Source organism: Tamandua tetradactyla, chromosome 17 (genome assembly GCF_023851605.1).
Source record: "Tamandua tetradactyla isolate mTamTet1 chromosome 17, mTamTet1.pri, whole genome shotgun sequence".
NCBI lineage: Eukaryota > Metazoa > Chordata > Mammalia > Pilosa > Myrmecophagidae > Tamandua > Tamandua tetradactyla.
The window spans coordinates 33549724-33570155 of record NC_135343.1 but is presented as its reverse complement, the minus strand read 5'-3'; the positions used below and the strand labels follow the sequence as shown (position 1 = coordinate 33570155).

General features: G+C 35.9%; 1 protein-coding gene across 5 annotated transcripts in view; it reads right to left on the bottom strand.

Moving 5' to 3' along the window:
* The window catches only part of SANBR (SANT and BTB domain regulator of CSR), a 90643-nt gene that overhangs the window by 36697 nt on the left and 33514 nt on the right, over positions 1 to 20432 (bottom strand). For all 5 annotated transcript variants that reach the window (XM_077134312.1, XM_077134315.1, XM_077134313.1 and 2 more), the window contains 6 exons: positions 19221 to 19279; positions 17650 to 17810; positions 12444 to 12530; positions 12221 to 12331; positions 2164 to 2287; positions 756 to 908 (listed from right to left, as the gene is read on the bottom strand). In XM_077134312.1, the coding sequence (XP_076990427.1) occupies positions 756 to 908; positions 2164 to 2287; positions 12221 to 12331; positions 12444 to 12530; positions 17650 to 17810; positions 19221 to 19279 (695 nt within the window). The remainder of the gene's footprint in view (positions 1 to 755; positions 909 to 2163; positions 2288 to 12220; positions 12332 to 12443; positions 12531 to 17649; positions 17811 to 19220; positions 19280 to 20432) is intronic.

Here is a 20432-nt window from a genome sequence, read left to right as displayed (position 1 = left end):
ACAATTTTACATTTCTTTGTGAGTTTTTCTTCCTTTCTGTTATGAAGGCTTGAACTATAATCTCCATGAAAGCAGAAACTGTCTAATTTTACACACTACTTTCTGCTTTACCCAGTGTGTGGCACATCTGTGGTGCTTTTTAAATAACTGTTGTATGGATGACGACAGGGAAGAGCTTTAGGTTCCTTTCATCTGCTCATGAAATTTAATTTCACAATATTTTCAAAAGTGTTAATGATCAATGAACCTAATCTATAGTAATACTCACATAGTGCACCAAGATATAGGTGCAAGGATATTCATTACAATATTATGATACTATCAATCTGGAAGCAACCTAAATGTTCATCTATAGGAGAATGGTTAAATAAATGGTCATATAAGCACAGCTTGGAATATTACACAACAGCTAAATAAAATGACATATAAAGATAGCCTCAGTATACCAATGAATTTTAAAAAAAGCAAATTACAGAATACTATGAATAGTATGATCCTATTTTCAATACCAATAAATTACATACAATTTGTGCCTGAAATATAGAAAACAAAGTCTAAAAGGAAACTGTGAACTACGTAAGAGGTGCAGAATGGGGGAATGGTGTGGTGAGATAATTCTACTTTTTGCTATAATTGTTTGAAGTCTTTTCTACATGAATGTATTGCTCTTATACTCGTAAACAATAAAAGGGGAGACGATTTAAATAAAAATTGTTACCAGGTGCTATTACAAAAGAGCAACTTTCAAGATTTACCTTTGTAAGCTGAGTGGGATCAAATCGAAGAACCTTTTGGTTACAGCAAGGATAAATTCCAGTCCCAACAGTATTCAGTGAACTTGCTGCAGTAGGATAAACCACTGCTTCTGAATGATACTGACAATGTGAAAATTCAACACAGAGAAAGGCCTGAATAAAAAGATTAAAAACCAATTATCATTCCCACAATGAAATTACACATCTTTTTTATTAGCTGCTCTTCCTTCCCCTATTGAAAATCACAAGCTAAGTGAGAGAGGAAAATTAATAGGAGTAGAAAGACTTCAGGGGTTTACCTCCTATGTAGAATATTTATGTAGAAAACTTTGAATTGATACATAAGATTAATCAGGAATTAGGAATGACTGAACTATTTATATTAGAAAAGGGTTCACTGGGCGGGCTGCGGTGGCTCAGTGGCAGAGCCCTCGCCTGCCATGCTGGAGAACCAAGTTTGCTTCGTGGTGCCTGCCCATGTAAGAAAATTAAATAATAAATAAATAAAAGACTCTTAACAAAAAAAAAAAAGAAAAAAGAAAAGGGTTCACTACAGTTTTCTTCAAATAGTAAGCTTGCTTGTGCCTTTATTATACTACTTCATTTATAAAAAATGGACAAAAACTTTTGAAGAACACAAATATTAGAATAAAAAGGACAAATCAATAACATCCTGCCTGTAAAGATGCTTCTGAATTTCTTAAGAAACTTATGGGCTGATGGAGAAACAGTTTCAGCTGGAAATAATTAGAAGCAAAGTGGATACTGTATTTTCTTTCCATTGAAAATTATCTGGGTTTGGTCACTGTTGGTTTTCTAAAAATTCAGCATGGCATGATCGTTTCAGCAATAAAATAAAAAAGAGTAAGAAGAAACACAGCAAGAGAAATGAAGCTAGAGGCATGCAATGTTTTAATGGTACCATTATTTTTGCCAAGAGTTTAACAAGATAATCAGATAAAGCACATCCAAGCATACATATTAAAAGTATATTTCAAAACAGTCTTGTTGTCAATGTTTGCAGAGCAGGATATACACATGTATACATACATACATACATATATATATATATATATATAATTCTCTTCTTTTATCCAGAGCATGGACAGATGAGTAAAAAAAAAAATAAGGATAAAAAATAAATATATAATGGGAAAGATAAAGGTTAAAAATCGGGTAGATTGAAATACTGTGGGTCAATGAGAGGGAGGGTAAGGGGTTATGGGATATATGAGGTTTTTTCTTTTTATTTCTTTTTCTGGGATGATACAAATGTTCTAAAAATGATCATGGTGAAGAATATACAACTATGTGATGATATTGTGAGCCACTGATTCTATAATATGCTTAGACTTTTCGTGGGGGGGTATTTTTCAATAAAAATATAAAAAAAAACAAAAATTCTCACCTGATAACATCTTGAACAAGTTAGCCAGTTGACTGTTCCCCACAAACGCCAATATACATCTCTCCAAGACTTTAATTCTTCAAAAAGACTATTCAAATACTCATGAACATCCCAAGTCTTATCTCTGGGGAAAAGAGCCTGAATTGTTACACTATTTGACAGGCAAACAATCTGCTGTAGACAAATGTTTTTAAATTTGCAGCTTTCCTAAATAATGGGTGTGGTGAGGCCACACTGAAAGGTGGATGATATTTCATTTGGGAGTTTATCTATTCTGTGGAAAACTAAAATAAATAGGAAAGGTTCACTGTCAAATTATTTTGCTAAACTACTTGAAGAGTTACAAATTAAATACAGTTTGAAGCAGGCCAACATCTGGGACTTAGGCATATGTTGTTACACGGAATCTTTATTGTAATTGCATATACTGTAAAATAAGTTGATATTGTGATTCTAAGCATTTCATTAATGTATACTTTTTATTGTGAAAAATAACATATATATAAAAATGCAATAAATTTCAAAGGACACTGCAACAATTAGTTGTAGAACAGCTCTCAGAGTTTGATATGGGTTACAGTTTTACAATTTTAGGTTTTTCCTTGTAGCTGCTACAAGACACTGGAGACTAAAAGCAATATTAATATAATGATTCAGCAGTCACATTCATTTGTTAAATCCTAACTTCTGTGTTAATAACTCCTTCTCCTATCATCTTTCTCCCAAACTTTAGGGGTATTCGTGTTATGCCCATTCTAAATTTTTCATGCTGGAAAGGGCTGTTGATAATATGAGATAGGACAATGGAACTAGTTCACGTTCTGGAGTGGCTGGTCCCTCTACATTAAAGAACTTATCGGACAGGGGACCCATCTGGAGGATGCAGGTATCTGGAAAGTTACCCACCTGCATAGAACCTCTGTGGAATCTTATATAATGCCCTAGGTATTCTTTAGGATTGGCAGGAATGGTTTTGGTTGTGGGTTGGCAAACCATGATAAATACCAATATATAGCTGAAGCCTGCGTAAGAGTAGCCTCCAGAGTAGCCTCTCAACTCTATTTGAACTCTCTCAGCCACTGATACCTTATTTTGCTATAATTCCTTTCCCTCTTTTGGTCAGGAAGACATTGCCGATCCCATGGTGCCAGGGCCAGGCTCATCCCTGGGAGTCATATCCCACGTTGCCAGGGAGACTTTCACCCCTGGATGTCATGTCCCACGTAGGGCAGATGGTAATGACTTTACTTGCAGACTTGGGCTTAGAGAGAGAGAGAGGCCACATCTGAGCAACAAAAGAGGTCCTCTGGAAGTAACTCTTAGGCATAACTATAGGTAGGCTTAGCTTTTCCCCTACATAAGTAAGGTTCACAAGAGGAAGATCAAAGGGTTGGCATATTGATTTGGGAGTCCCTAATGTTTTAGGCAGTATAAGGGGTTTTCCTACTGGTAAGTTTAATAATTCCGTATGTTTTCTCCCATCCACCAAGTGACTTTGCCAATACTTTCTGATTATCTGCTCAATACACTCTGGGATGTATCCAAGCACTACATTAAGCTATACAGAATTACAAGACCCCATTCTCATTCTGGGCTCCACGTGTTTGGGTTGTTTAAATTATTTTATCCAGACAGGTTGAAATAGATTATGTGTTACAGAAAATTTAGGTTTTGGACAAAATAAATCTCTCCTCCTTTGGTCTCATAGAGTAAGTGAAGTTTTAAAATACAAACAATGTCCTCCTTACCCCTGTTTTCTGATTTACTTAAGTCCCCGCCTGATCAGCTTCATTCTTCTCTCTAATTGAATCCTGATCTGTTTTTCAGTTTCTTTAACAGTTGTTACACATGGCACTGCTGCCTTTCAGACCTGCAGAACTCCTGCTCTGTGTCACACAGGTACCCAGAGTTTCAGGAAAATACCAGGTTTTATATATATATATATATATGTATATATGTGTGTGTGTGTGTGTGTATTATATATATATGACACAGCCTCTTAAAATCTAGTTAGTTTTTGTATATAATTACAGCTCTGGACTAAATGTGACTGCTATAAGAGTTTACAATATAGGCTTCAATTTTCTTATAAATATTTTCTAAATGTGACCATACAATATATATTTGTTCTTTTGTTTTTGGATTATTTTGCATCACATAATGTCCCACAGGTTCATTCACCTCATTACATGCCTCATGATTTTGTTCCTTTCTGCAGAGCACAATATTAGATCATGTATACACACCATAGTTTGCTATTCTACTTCTCAGTCAGTGTGGCCTTCAGTAACCTTCATCCATTGGGTATCATGTATAATGTCCAAAGTCAACAGTCCATGTCTCACATTACCCTCACTTAGTTGTATAATTATCAACTCTCAATTTTAGATAATTTTCATTACTCTCAAGAGGAAAATAACCAATAAACACACCCTCACCAAACAGAAAATCCAGATCTCCTCCTAACTCTTGTCCTTCCCCCCATTTATTCACCCCTGTTATTGCTGTGGTACTATTGCTGTCTTCCTGTTAAACGTAGCCTATAGCATGCAAAAGATATTATTTATTCTTTGTACAAGATTCATAGCTTTATATTAGCTCATGCAAGAACTTATTTATATTTATAGTATTAGTCAGTGGGTTTCCTGGCTCTGTACAACCCCTTTCAATCATTTTCACCTTCAATATGACAATATTACTTACAGACCCACTAATGAACTCGAGCCGCCTTCACTTCTATCCATTCTCTTACATTTAAGATCAACCTCATTAGCTAACCATTCACCCATGCTTCCGTGTATCCCTAGGTCCCCTATATTCTGTATAAGCCTTTGAGTTTACCTTTACCAAGGTCATACAAGCAAAATCAAACAATATCTATCCTTTTGTACCTGGCTTCCTCTCACTCAGTATTATGTCATCAAGGTTCATCCATCTTGCTGTATGCTTCTGGAAGTCATTTCATCTTACTGCTGCACAATATTCCATTGTATGTATATACCACAAATTGTGTTTATCCACTCGTCTGTTGATGGGCACTTGGAGTGTTTCTATCTTTTGGCAATTGTGAATAATACTGCTATGAACATCAGTGTGGAAATATCTGTCTATGTCACTGCTTTCAGTTCTTCTGGGTCATATATTGCCAGGTCATAGGGCAACTCGATTTAGGTTTCTATGGAACTGCCAAATTGTCTTCTTTAACAGCTGTACTATTATACATTTCCACCAGCAGTGCATAAGTGTCCTAATTTCTCCACATCCTCTCCAACATTTGTAGTTTCTGTTTGTTTAATAGCAGTCATTCTTATAGTTATGAAGTGGTATCTCATGTAGTCTTGATCTGCATTTCCTTTATAGCTAATGAAAATGAGCATCTCTTCATGTGCTTTTTAGCCATCTGTATTTGCTGTTCAGAAAAATGCCTATTCATATCTTAAGCCCATTTTATAATTGGGCTGTTTGGTCTTTTGTCATTGAGTTGTATAATTTGTTTACATATATAGGATATCAAACCTTTAAGCGATGTGTGATTTCCAAATATTTTCTCCCATTGAGTTGGCTGCCTCTTAACCTTTTTGATGAAGTCTTTTAAGGTACAAAAGTATTTGATTTTGAGGAGCTCCCATTTATCTACTTTTTCTTTCATTGCTTGTGCTTTGGATATAAAGTTTAGGAAGCTACCTCCTATTACTAAGTCTTGAAGATGTTTCCCTATATTTTCTAGGAGTTTTATGGTACTGACTCTTATATTTAGGTCTTTGGTCCACTTTGAGTTAATTTTTACAGAGTGTGTAAGGTAAAGGTCCTCTTTCATTCTTTTGGCTATTGATATCTAGTTCTTCTATGCCCATTTATTGAAAAGACTATTCTGTTCCAGTTCAGTGGATTTGGGGTCCTTGTTGAAGATCAGTTGTCAATAGATTTGGTGGTCTATCTCTGCACTCTCAATTTGATTCCATTAGTCAATACTTCTACCTCCATGCCAGTACCATGCTGTTTTGACCACTGGGTTTTATAATAAGCTTCAAAATCAGGAAGCCATTTTGTTCTTTTTTAGGATATTTTTAGCTGTTTGCAGTCTATTTCACTTCAAAATAAATATGATAACTAGGTTTTCCAATTCTTCAAAGTAGGTTGTTGAAATTTTGATTGGTACACCATTGAATCTGTAGATCAACTTGGGTAGATTTAACATTTCAAGTACATTTAACCTTCCTATCCATGAGCAGGGAATGTCTTTCCACCTATTTAAATCTTCTTTGATTTCTTATAGCTATGTTTAGTTTTCTGTGTACAGGTCCTTTACATTCCTAGGTAAGTTTATTCTTAAATATTTTATTCTTTTAGTTGTTATTTTGAATGGAATGTTTCCTTAATTGTCTGCTCAGTGAGGTCATTGCCTTTGTATAGAAAAATTACTTATTTTTGCACATTAATTTTATATTCTACCTGTATTAGTTTGTAAACTGCTGGAATGCAATATACCAGGACTGGAATGGCCTTTAAAAAGGGGAATTTAATAAGTTACAAGTTTATAGTTCTAAACCTATGAAAGTGTCCAAATTAAGACATCCAGGGAAATACACCTTAATTCAAGGAAGGCCAACGGGTTAGGAAGACGTCTGTCAGCTGGGTAGCCACGTGGCTGGCAACTGCTGGTCCCTTGCTCCTGGGATCCAATGCTCTCAGCCTCTGTTCCTGTGGAGGTTCCTGACTTTGCTTCTCAGCTCTGGCTTTCATCTCTGTGCTTTCCGTGGCTCTCTCCAGGTTCTGGCCTGCTTACCATCTCATGGTGATGTTTGCTGGACTCCAAGAATCACCAAAAACATCTATGTCTATGTCTCTGAAGCAACTCTTCTCCAAGCGTCTATATCTGCTTTCTCTGTCAGCTCTGAGGATTCTGTCATTTCTGGCTCTCTCCAAAATGATTCCTCTTTTTTTCCTTACTTTAAAGGATTCCAGTAAACTAATCAAGATTACCTAGAATGGATTGAGTCACATCTGCATCTATCAAAGGTCATACCCACAATTGGGCATGTCACATCTCCATGGAGATGATCTAATCAAATGCTTCTGCACCACAGTATTGAATTAGGATTAAAAGAAACAGCTGCCTCCACAAGATTGAATCAGGATTAAAACATGCCTTTTCTGGGGTACATAATATTTTCAAATGGGCACACTGCCACTTTGCTGAATGTATTAGCTCAAGGAGCTTTGTCATAGATTTCTCAGGATTTTCAAGCATAGTCTCATGTCATCTGCAAATAATGAAAACTTTACTTCTTCCTTTCTGATTTGGATAGCTTTTATTTCTTTCCCCTGCCAGACTGCTCTAACTAGAACTTCTAGTACAATGTTGAATAACAGTGGTGACAGAGGACATCCTTGTCTCATTCCCGATCTTAGGGCAAAGGCTTTCAGTCTCTCACCACTGAGAACATTGCTGGCTATGAATTTTTCATATATGCCCTTTATCATATTGAAGAAATTTCCTTTAACTCCTACCTTTTGAAGTGTTTTTATCAGAAAAAGATGTTGGATTTTGTTGAATGCTTTTTCAGCATCAGTTGAGATGATCATGTGATTTTCCCCTTTGATTTGTTAATGTGCTATTACATTGATTAATTTTCTTGTTGAACCACCCTTGCATTCCCTGGTATAAACCCCACTTGGTCATGGTGTATAATTCTTGTAATTTGTTACCGGATTCAATTTGCTATTATTTTGTTGAGAATTTCTGCATCTATTTTCATTAGCGAGGTCACCCTGTAGTTTTCCTTTCTTATAGCTTTCCTTTCTTATAGCATCTTTATCTGGTTTCGGTATTAAGAGCAATGTTGGCTTCATAAAATGAGTTCGGTAGCTTTCCTTTTTTCTTAAATTTTTTGAAAGAGTTTGAGCAAGATTGGTGTTTGTTCTTTTTGGAATGTTTGATAGAATTTCCCTGTGAAGCCATCTGGCCCTGGGCTTTTCTTTGTAGGAAGATTTCTGATGAGAGATTGAATCTCCTTACTTGTGATTGGTTTGCTGAGATGTCTATTTCTTCTTGAGTCAGTGTAACTTGTTCTTGTGTTTCTAGGAATTTGTCCATTTCATCTAAGTTGTCTAGTTTGTTGATGTATAATTGTTCATAGTATTTTATGACCTCTTTTTTATTTCTTCAGGGTCTGTGTTGATGATCTCCCTCTCATTTTTTATTTTGTTTATTTGCATCCTCTTTTACTCTTTGTCAGCCTAGCTAGAGGTCCGTTAATTTTATTGATTTTCTCAAAGAAACAACTTTTGGTTTATTAATTCTATCGCTTTTTTTTTTGTTCTCAAATTCATATACTTCTGCTTTAATCTTTGTTGTTTCTTTCCTATTTGCTTTGGGGATGTTCGCTATTCTTTCTCTAGTTCTTCCAGGTGAGCTGTTAAGTCCCTGATTTTTGCCCTTTGTTCTTTTTTAATATAGGCATTTAGGGCAATAAATTTCCCTCTCAGCACTGACTTTGTCACATCCTGTAAGTTTTCTGATATGCCATATTCTCATTTTCATTAATCTCCATACAGTTACTGATTTCCCTATTTCTTCTTTGACCCATTGGTTGTTTAAGAATATGTTATTTATCTCCATATATTTGTGAAAGTTCTGGTTCTTTCACGGTTATTGATTTCCAGTTTCATTCCATTGTGATCAGAGAAGTCCTTTATAAATTTTAAAACACTGAAATTATTCAAAGACCTGTTTTGTGCCCCAGTATATGATTTATCCTGGAGAATATTCCATGAGCACTAGAGAAGAATGTATATCCTGGTGTTTGGGGGTGTAATGACCTGTATATGTCTGTTAGGTCTAATTCATTTATCAAATAGTCTAAATTCTCTACTTCCTTGTTGATCCTCTGTCTGGTTGTTCTATCTACAGAGGAGAATGGTATACTGAAGTTTCCCATTATTATAGTTGATATGTCTATTGCTCCCTTCAGTTTGCCAATGTTTGCCTCATGTACTTTGGAGTTCCCAGATTGGGAGCATAAACATTTATGATTGTTACTTCTTCTCGATGATTTGTCCCTTTTATTAGTATGTAATGTCCTTCTTTGTCTCTTATGACTTCTTTACATTTAAGGTCTATTTTGTCTGATATTAGCATAGTTACTCCGGCTTTCTTTTGGTTACAGATTGCATGGAACATCTTTTTCCAACCTTTCACTTTCAATTTATTTATATTCTTATGCCTAAAATGAGTCTCTTGTAAGCAGCATAGATGGATCACACTTCTTCATTCATTCTACCAATCTGTATCTTTTAATTGGTAAGTTTAGCCCAATAATATTCCAAGTTATTACTGTAAAGGCATTTCTTGAATCTACCATCTTATCCACTGGTTTTTTGCTGGTTTTTTTTTTTTTTTTTTTTTTTTGCATGGGCAGACACAGGGAATAGAACCGGGTCTCTGGCATGGCAGGCAAGAATTCTGCCTCTGAGCCACCATCGCACTGCCCTCCGTTGGATTTTATTCATCAGATTTACATACTCTTTTCCCTTCCATTCTGTGCCCTCCTCCAAGTCTCCTTCTCCTGTCTTTTTTTTTCAGCTGACAGAACTCCCTTTAGTATTTATTGTAGGGCTTGTCCTTGTTGACAAATTCTTTCTGTCTTTGTCTGTGAAAATTTTAATCTCTCCCTCACTTTTGAAGAACAATTTGGCTGGGTACAGAATTCTTTGCTAGAACTCTTTCTCTTCCAGAAACTTAAATATATAATACTGCTGCCTTCTTGCCTCCATGGTGTCTGCTGAGTAGTCTAAACATAGTCTTACGTTGTTCCGCCTGTACGCAGATTGCTTTTCTCTTGCCACTTTCAGGATTTTCTGGTTCTCTTCAACATTTGACAGACAGATTAGTATGTGTCTTGGAGTAGGCCTATTTGGATTTATAATATTTGGGGTTCACTGGGTTTCTTTAATTTTCATATTTATGTCTTTTTTAAGTGTTAACAAGTTTTCTCCATTATTTCCTCAACTTATCTCCCTAGCACTTGACTCTTCTCTTCTCCTTCTGGGACACCAATGATTGTTACATTTGTGCGCTTTGTGTTATCCATCATTTCCCTGAGATCCAATTCAAAATTTTCCACCATTTTTGCCATTTGCTCTTTTGGGCATTCAAAATCAAGTGTCCTGTCCTCTAGTTTGGTTATTCTTTTCTCTGTCTCTTTAAATCTGCTATTGTGTGTCTCTAGTATATTTCTGATTTGGTCTACAGTAGTTTTAATCTCTGTGATACATGCTATTTTTCTATTTCTTCTTTCAATTTTGCCTTTATGCTCTTTTAGTGTCTTCTTGATCTCCTTGATGCCCTCAGTGTTTTAATTTAGTCATTAGGCTGGGCTATATCTGTCTACATCTTCATATGCTTTCTGATTTTCTGTTGCCTTCAAGGCATTTAGTTATGTTGACAGGATTACTTTGGAAGTTAATTTCCCTCAGTCATCTAAGGCGTTATCGTATTTGTACGAAGATCAAGGGATGGATCATGAGTCAGGGTGGGATGTGGAGGTACATGAGTGCATATGGGGATGGGGGGTCAGTGTGCAGGGGGAGACCAGATGGCGGTGTGTGTGTGCACACTAGGCATGGGGACATGGTGTGCGTGTTTGCTGGACATGGGGGGTTGCGATGTGAGGGGCAGGGGAGGGGCATCAATGGATACATGCATGGGGGCATGGGGCATGAGTGCCGGGACTAGTGGGATGAGGTGGTGGGGCAGTGGTGCTTGGGCATGGAGTGGGGGGGACAGGGCTCCAGTGCATGGAGAGTGAATTAATTCTTTATATTATTTTCAAAAATCATTTTGGAATAAATAATACCGTTTGCTACATATATTTATATCTTGGCAATCCCCATTTTGTAATTAAATAGTATGAAGTTTAAAAATAGCAAAGACTTAAAAGCACATTTCCAATAGTTATGTGTAACTCAAGTCCCCATTTTCTTCCAAGTCCCTATTTTAATCTTTTCTAACTTTTGCTACTTTTGTCCTTAGCTAAAGAAATAAAACAATATCATATGCAGTTACAATTTACATAGGTAGAATTTGTTTTTAAAAAGTTATTTAAACAATTTTTGTACTATCAAGTACTTTTTCCACAATTAATTTTTCCATATTTATAGGTATTCTGTTAGAAGGGAAGCAACTTTCAAAAGGTGAATCATATCTCAATACAAACACTACCACATTTCTGGTGCCTAAAAATAATTAATGAAGATTCCTACGCTGAAAGAAAAACGTTTACAAGTTGACTGCACTATTGATACTAGGGTCAAGTGTTAAATGTTTCCCTGTGCTTCTGTTTTAATGTTTAAAATATGAAATGTAACACTTCTATAGGTTTTTTTCTTTAATAAAAGTGCTATCATTGTTACTGTAGAAAAAAGAACAGGTAAAAATAAAATAAAACTCGTTCATAATACTATCAAAGGTAACATGACAGTTAACATTTTAGTGAACACATCTCCAGCTTGTCTTTTAACCTATTCTTTTCACATAATTTACCACTAATAATTTCTTTTACATATTTGTAAAAGCTGAACATTAATAACTGACTAGATGTGCTTTACATAGCTATACTGTTGTAAAGACACACTTTAGTTTGTTTAGTCATTTGGGTGTTTCATATTTTTTCTCTCCTTAAAAAATAGCAATAGATGTTCTTGTGGTTAAAATGCTTTCCTAAATCCAATGTTACTCCTTTGGATAAATTCTTAGCAGTAGAATGTTAAAGAATACATACATTTTAAAGTTTCTCCCTTCTTGAGATATTAGCAATTTATAACCTTCCTTTTCATTCAGAATGAGAAATTACTTTGAACTTACAGGGGAAAAATGGTTATGCAATTATGGAATACAGAAAAAAACATGATGACCCAATAAATAAATTATGACAATTGAAAATTAAAGACAATCTTCTGTACTTGCCAAAATTCACATGAAAATAAATCTTGATCTACTGTAAAATTCAATAAAACATTAAAAATGTGTGAAAAGTTGTACTTATTTTCACTATACCTTATGTGAATGTAGATAATATTTCCATGTTGATCCACATTGATTTTTCCAGGAATGCAAGGAATTCTTCTTTCCGTTTCTTTGGTTAAAAGTTTTTTACATAAATAGCACCTAAAATACAAAGAAGATATAAAAAACATCCAAGATGACAATTTAAAATTTAGTAAAATTAAAGAATTTAGCTGTAGTATACAACATATCAAAGAATACCACATTTTCATACCTATATAACGTTGCTGCACTACTCCGAGAATCTGGATTCAAGTACTCAGGATCAAACAGTCGCTCAATCTTCTTACAAAAGAGTTTGCTATTAACAAATAATCAACAAATTAATTTTCTATGTTTACTTTATTAAATTTACTTGGTAGTCATGAAAATAAGCACTAATCTATTTGCACGTGTATAAAACAAAATTAATAAATCTTAGAGAGCCTCTTTTTGGGTTTATAATACATTTTTGGTGTTCTACTAAGTAAATTGACCTATTAAGAACTGCTTGTATTCAAGGATCTGTTTTCACAAGGAAAATAAGTGTTAGATTATAACTTTCTTCTTGAGAATTTAACAATCCTGGGTCTACTGCTAGGTATGTGATCTTGGACAACTCAACCTCTCTTAATCTTGTTTTTCATCTATAAAACGGTGTTAATCCAAACTTATAAGGTTTTATGAGGGTTAAATATGTTTTTTAAAAGTTTAGTGTTAGGTCGGGGGAACAGGGTAGGGTACCGCAACTGGAGCTGTGGAGGCTGTGTTGCCCTTCCCAACATGGCTTCTGGGACCACCCCTTCTGGATGTCTAAGAAATATATTAAATAATCTCAACAAGACCCAAATCCATTTATTGATTCCCTCACCCCAAACTTTCCCCTCTCCATTAATGGCACCACCGTCATTTAGTTGTTCAAGCAACTTGGATCCTCTCTTTCTTGCTCTTCCCACATCATTCCATTCACAAATCTGCAAGATTTTTTCTAATAACTTAACCTAAATTCATCTATTTCCTTCCAGCCCCACTGCTTCCACCATTGCCCAAACCGTGTCATTTCTTACCAGACTAATGTACCAGATTCCTAACCGGTCTCCTTGCTACTGCTTTAATACCCCACAACGTATTCTCCCCATAGCAACCAGAATCACTTTTTTTTTTCTTTTTTAAACACTTTGGGATTTATTGGGGCATCCCTCTGGACAAACCTACAAAATCTCATGCCCTATTCAAGGTTCCATGTACTCATGGTGTTCAATTAAACTGCCCATATAAGTCATATTAGGAAATGCCCTAGTCAAAATCATCTTTTAAAAACAAATCAAAGAATAGGAGACATGGACTTCACAAAGATATGTGCAAATAAGGAAAAGACCTGGGATGTCTTCTGTCTGGGACATAATTTGCATTCACCTACTATTTGTTCCCTGTTCTCTTGAAAACAGGGCATAGATTTTTTAGCTCTGTTTTCTTATACTTAAAAAAAAATTCCTTTATTGAGTTGAAAGATGAGGTTCCTGCTTAATCCCCATGGACTTTCATGGACTCTAAATTAAGGAGATGTTTAATGTTTTCTTAATTGCCAGAGTGTCAGTCAGCATTAGAACTGAGCAAGACTTCAGCTGAACTTAAATGTGCCCTTTTGTCTTGCTTTGTGTTACCAACGAGTATTAATAAGGAGCCCTTCCACAATGACCAACCAGAGGTGATGTCATAGTCAAAGGATCATGTGATCACCCTGGCTCAGGACTGCATGGTTTAAGTCCAATCACCAGAAGCTGTTAGGACAGATATCAACTTCAGCAACTGTGCTCTAAGCTGGCCCTCCACCTGGAATTCTCTCTTTCCCCCATGTTCACATAGCCACATCCTAGTGTTCTTTAAATCATCTCCATGTAACCTCCATAGATTAACCCCCCCCCCATATTATAATGATGGTAACAGCCACCAACATCACTTGCCAGGCACCATGCTGGCATGGGCAGGCATCGGGAATTGAATTCAGGTCTCCAGCATGGCAAACGAGAATTCTGCCACTGAGCCACCGTCGCACCCCCACCATGTTGGGTTCTTGATTTATATTACCTCATCTAATTCTCATGGCAATCCTGAGAACTAGGCACCCATAGTCCTATTTTATGGATGAAGCCACCAAGGATGGAGAATGTGACAGAATGTGAACCCAGTGCTCTTTGACTCCCCCTTCCCTCAACACATTTATGGCTTCCAGGAGTCATGGTTTGCTATCTGATTTGTAGAGATAAATCAGTTTCAGGGGTTTTTCCTTGCTGAGGGTTGTGCTCCTAGGGCATAATGCTTAGAAATCAAAAGACTAAACAGAGTTAAGATGTCAATTCTACCTAAACTGATTTATAGATTCAATGCAATACCAGTTAAAATCCCCAAAACTGGGCGGGCCACGGTGGCTGAGCAGGCAAGAATGCTCGCCTGCCATGCCAGAGGACCCGAGTTCAATTCCCGGTGCCTGCCCATTTAAAAAAAAAAAAATCAAATCCCAAAAACTTACTTTTCAGAAATAGAAAAACCAATAACCAAATTTATCTGGAAGGGCAGGGTGCCCTGAATAGCTAAAAATATCCTGAGAAAGAAAAATGAAGTGGGAAGTCTCACACTACCTGACTTTAAGGCATATTACAAAGCTACAGTGGTCAAAACAGCATAGTACTGGTAATAAAGATAGATACACTGACAAATGGAATCGAATGGAGTGTTCAGATATAGAACCTCTCATCAATGGACAACGGATCTTTGATAAGGCAGTCAAGCCAACTCACCTGGGAGAGAACAGTCTCTTCAATATATGGTACTTGGAGAACTGGATGTCCACATTCAAAAGAATGAAAGAGGATCCATATCTCACACCCTATACAAAAATTAACTCAAAATGGATCAAAGATCTAACCATTAGATTGAAGATCATAAAACTGTTAGAAGAAAATGTAGGGAAATATCTCATAAATCTTATAATAGAAGGTGGTTTCCTAGATCTTACATTCAAAGCACAAGCACTGAAGAAAGAAATATATAAATGGGAACTCCTCAAAATTAAACACTTTTGTGCAACTAAGAACGTTGTCAAGAAAGTAAAAAGACAGACTACACAAAGGGAGACAATATTTGGAAATGATATATCAGATAAGGGTCTAGTATCCAGAATATATAAAGAGATTGCTCAACGCAACAACAAAAAGACAATCAACCCAATTACAAAATGGGCAAAAGCCATGAACAGACACTTCTCAGAAGAGGAAATAAAAGTAAGGCACATGAAAAGAAGCTCAATTTCCCTGGCTATTAGGGAAATGCAAATCAAAACCACAATGAGATATTACCTCACACCCATCAGAAAAGACATCATCAATAAAGCAGAAAACAGAAAAGTGCTGGAGAGGATGTGGAGTAAGAGGCACACTTATCCACTGTTGGTGGGAATGTAAAATGGTACAACCACAGCGGAAGGCAGTTTGGCAGTTCCTCATGAAGCTAAGTATAGAACTGCCATATGACTTGGCAATACCACTGCTAGGTATCTATTCAGAGGACATGAGGGCAAGGACACAAATAGACATTTGCGCACCAATGTTTTTAGCAGCATTATTTACAATTGCCAAGAGGTGGAAACAACCCAAATGTCCATCAACAGACGAGTGGCTAAACAAGCTGTGGTGTACACATATGATGGAATGTTATGCAGCTGTTTAAGACAGAATAAAGTCAGGAAGAATGTAACAATCATGGACATGAGGATATTATGCTGAGTGAGATTAACCAGAAACAAAAGGACAAATACGGTAGGGTCTCACTGATATGAATTTGGAGAATTTCAGTTAAGAACAGAGGCCATCAGGATAGAAATAGGGTAGATTTGGGGTAACTGGAGCTGAAAGGATATAGATTGTACAACTGGACTGACTGCAAAAATTCAGAAATGGATAGCACAATACTTCCTAATTGTGGCACAATAATGTTAGTAGACTCAATGAAACTGAATGTGAGAATGATAGAGGGAGGAGGGCTGGGGCACAAATGAAACCAGAAGGAAAGATAGACGATTGATTTGAACACTGAATAAAAAAGTATTCGCAAAGTTCCCTTGGGGGAATGGTGAGAAAGGTGGAAAATTCAACTTCCCCATTTCGAGAATTCCTGATATTCTTGTAAGCAGTGGGGACAACCAAATCAATAGGCCGAGCTCATAGGAAACTTATCCCCGCAAAGGATAGACTAAACCTACTTAAAATAAGGCCTAAGAGTCATCCCCAAAGAACCTCTTTTGTTGCTCAGATGTTGCCTATCTCCCTCTCAGCCAATATGGCAAGCAAACTCACTGCCCTATCCCTCCCCATGTGGGACATGACTCCCAGGAGTGTAAACCTCCCTGGCAATGTGGGACAGAAATCCTAGAATGAGCTGGGACTCAGCATCAAGAGACTGAGAAAACCTTCTCAACAAAAAGGGGGAAGAGAGAAATGAGACAAAATAAAGTGTCAGTGGCTGAAAGATTTCAGAGTCGAGAGGTTATCCTGGAGGCTATTCCTACACATTATATAGATATCCCCTTTTTAATTTAAGGTATATTAGAGAGGCTAGAGGGTAGTGCCTGAAACTGTAGAGCTGTGCTCCAGTAGCCATGTTTCTTGAGGATGACTGAATAATGATATAGCTTTCACAATGTGACTGTGTGATTGTGAAAACCTGGTGTCTGATGCTCCTTTTATCTACCTTGTCAACAGATGAGTAGAACATATGGAATAAAAATAAATAACAGGGGGAACAAATGTTAAAATAAATCGAGTAGACTGAAATACTAGTGAACAATGAAAGGGGTATAGAAAAAAAAAAGAAATTGAAAGTTTTAAAGTACAAATCAGAGAGAAAAGAGAAAGCCCTGTGAAATTATTGAAAGTAATAAGAACCTTCATTCTTCAAGGCAGGGGTCCCAAAATGTGGACCGCAGGAGGCCCATCTTCGACACTAACCAATCCCACAGAACAGCTGAGGAGGAGCTACTAATGCAACACCTCACGGCTCTGCCACGTGGGGAAAGGCAAAAGCCACAAGTGGTCCCCTCACACACAATATGGGGGGACAAAAAATCAGATTATGCCACTCCTCTGCCTCCAGTCACACTGTGAGTGAAGTATATCATCCTTGCCATGGTGTAAACAGCCCCTACGTGAAATGGCCACTGCCTACCTTCTTTCAAACCATCTTTTTCCTTTAAGGCCTGTCTTAATAATTTAACATAATTTACTACCAGAATATACTGATATGTAATAATTAATTTAATTCCTGATTTTTATCCTTGAGCCACCAGCTCTGGATAAATTTCACTTCACTTAAAACACATTCAAATGCAGCAGAAATAGTTTCTTCCAACAGAAACATTAGATTTAAAAGTAAAATTGTAAAATTACCTCCTAAACTTATCTTTTTTGTCCTTTAAGTCATCAACCTCACTGTGTGTAAACAGATCAGCTATACGTGTAAGAAGATTTGCATTGATGCAGTTCATGTTGCATGGGGTGGCTACTATGGCATTCATATTTTTGTGGCAATACTGAATACACTGTTCAACCTAAAAAGAATACAGAATAGAAAACAAATGTTGAAAACAGTAGTATGAGGGATGATGTCATATCAATAGTTTTCAAAGAAAAAATTTCACTAAAAACCTAATACATGCATTGCTAGGCACAAATTTGATTTTGCTTATCTACACAGCTCCAAAGTAGCCTCCACAGGTAAAATTTATAAAAATATATAAACATACCTAGAAAAATCATTTGCAACCTTTTAGAACATTTCAAACATCAATGTACTGTGAACCCTTCATGGATATGGCAGGTATTAATTTTAGTGCACAAACTCAAGTGTACAAAATATGTGGCTTCCTATAACTAAACTTAGTTATAATTTTAAGCCTTCCTTTCTCTAGGTGGCAGAGACAAAAGTTCAGTCAATTCACGGTTGCCTCACTTGTGTTGGGTTTGCTGCGAATTTCTTCTCTTTCCAACCTGAGGCTTACTTTTTGAGGTGGCTGTGGGTCTAGCACAATGTTAACTCTTTCTAATTGTGCATTCTTCCAAATGTTTTATTTACGGAATAAAGAGTATCTTTTGGGTTTAGATTTCAAAACTCAAAAGTGAAGGACTCTTTTAGTCTTTGCTTTTTCCTATACTCTTTCCCTGAGACAATTAATACCAGCTGACTGAAAGAAGAAGGGCTAATGATTAGGAAAAATCCAGGGCATTAATAAAACCCCAAACAATCAAATAAACAAACTTCACATCTCTTAATGTAACAAAGGCACATCCTCTCCTATGTAGTTTCATCGGGGACTAAAAGCAAACATTTATTTAAAGTAATACCCCCAAGAATATTGTTGACAATTTGAGTGATAAAGAAATCTGTTAAATAAAAAGAAAAGAAAAAAAAAGAAATACATTTAAGGTTAGAACTTGAAATGTACATGTATGCATTGTGCTCTTGTCTTGTCACCTACTCTTAAGCAATAGATGTAAGCATATGTGATACACAAATGAATTTTTATTAGTTGAGTATTTATTCTTCATCCCCTAAACTAAAAATGAAAGATATAAATAAGAAAAACATGCTTACAGAAATTACTTAAATAGTGAAACAAATATATTCCAATTAATTTTCATCTATTTGCTTTTAGAGTAAAATCCCACTGGGATAAAGTTAATTCTGTCAATTTCATCTAATACAGCAGGGGTTATTCCTTGGGGATAATTTGCTTGCTTTACAGGCATAACACAGAAATGATATATGGTGGCCTTAATGCCTCTCCAACAGAACCTCTCCCTCCAAACATGAGCAGTTTATTCTAATGGAATCATATGCTTGAATCAACATTTTAGTAAGAGGTCTTATAATGTTATAGGTACTTGAAGGAAAAATCAAAGCATACCTGTTAAATAAGCATAGGTGAATAAAACAGCTGGGATCTTTTATTAAGACTTACCAACGAGTCCATTTTCAAAAACTCTGAAGAAATAAGAATCGAAATGACATTTCCTGGCTCTAAAAAGGAAGAAAAGATTAATTTTTAAAAATGATTTGTAACATAATCACCTCAAAACAGGCTCCTTCTCACCTTAAAAGAAAATGATACTTTAATTAGAACAATTTAATATAATCTTACTATATCAAATGTCTTAGTACATGAAGGAAAGAAAACTCAATGTTATAACTGAGGGTATAGAGGAAATATGAAGTTAATTTGCCCAGCAAATAGGGGAAAGAGCCTCCAGCTAAACATAAGGCAAATACAAACATCTTCTTAGCTAACTTAGGGAAAAAAGAAAATTAAAATTGAGACTATAATTCATTGTATATAAAAAAAATGAGAAAAAATTTTAAAATGAGAGCATTTGTTATTAAAGATATCACTTCAAAAGGAGTTCATGCTTATTATGAACAAATATTTAATTATAAAAGATACTGAAAGGTAATAAATTTATATTGCAGCAGTGCTGTGGTTACTTCCTGAAGGGTTCAATTAATTAATTACATGAGCCTAATGACGTGTATGAGGGGACAAGGGGATGCCAGCTGGTACTATCACTTTAGTAAACCTAAATCATCTCCCATGAGGCATTTTTTTAAAAAAAAGGAAAAATCTGTGATTTCTCACCATTATAGTACTAAGACAAGCCTTCTAAATAAAAGACCAAACTGACAATTATCAAAATAAGCAACCCCAATATTTCTCTAAATACTGTTTCTAGATTTTTCAACCTTTAAATTCTAGATTACAGGTGAAGGGAGGAAGGAATTGGTTAAAAAACAAAAAACAAAAAAAACCCTCCTCGGTTAATTGTAATATACCCTGTTTAAGTTAAGAACCAGTGTCCAGGATTATTACAAATTCAATCTCATAGTTTTCCTGGTTAGAAAAAGATTACTTTTGTAACAGTTTACATTTGTAGTTCCTGATTTAAAGTCCAAGGTAACAAAGTGGAAAGTTTTGCTCTATTTCTCTTACCTTTACTACACATACAAATATGTTGGATCAAACAAAAATAATTTTTTTCTCTTCACATATTTTGATTTTTATTTCACACATACATATCATATCTGAGTGGTCAGGAATCTCTGGACTCTGACTGGTTGAAAATTTTCATTCAGGAATCCTATCATTTTTATTTAGGGACCCCTGGAAGCCTTTCCCATG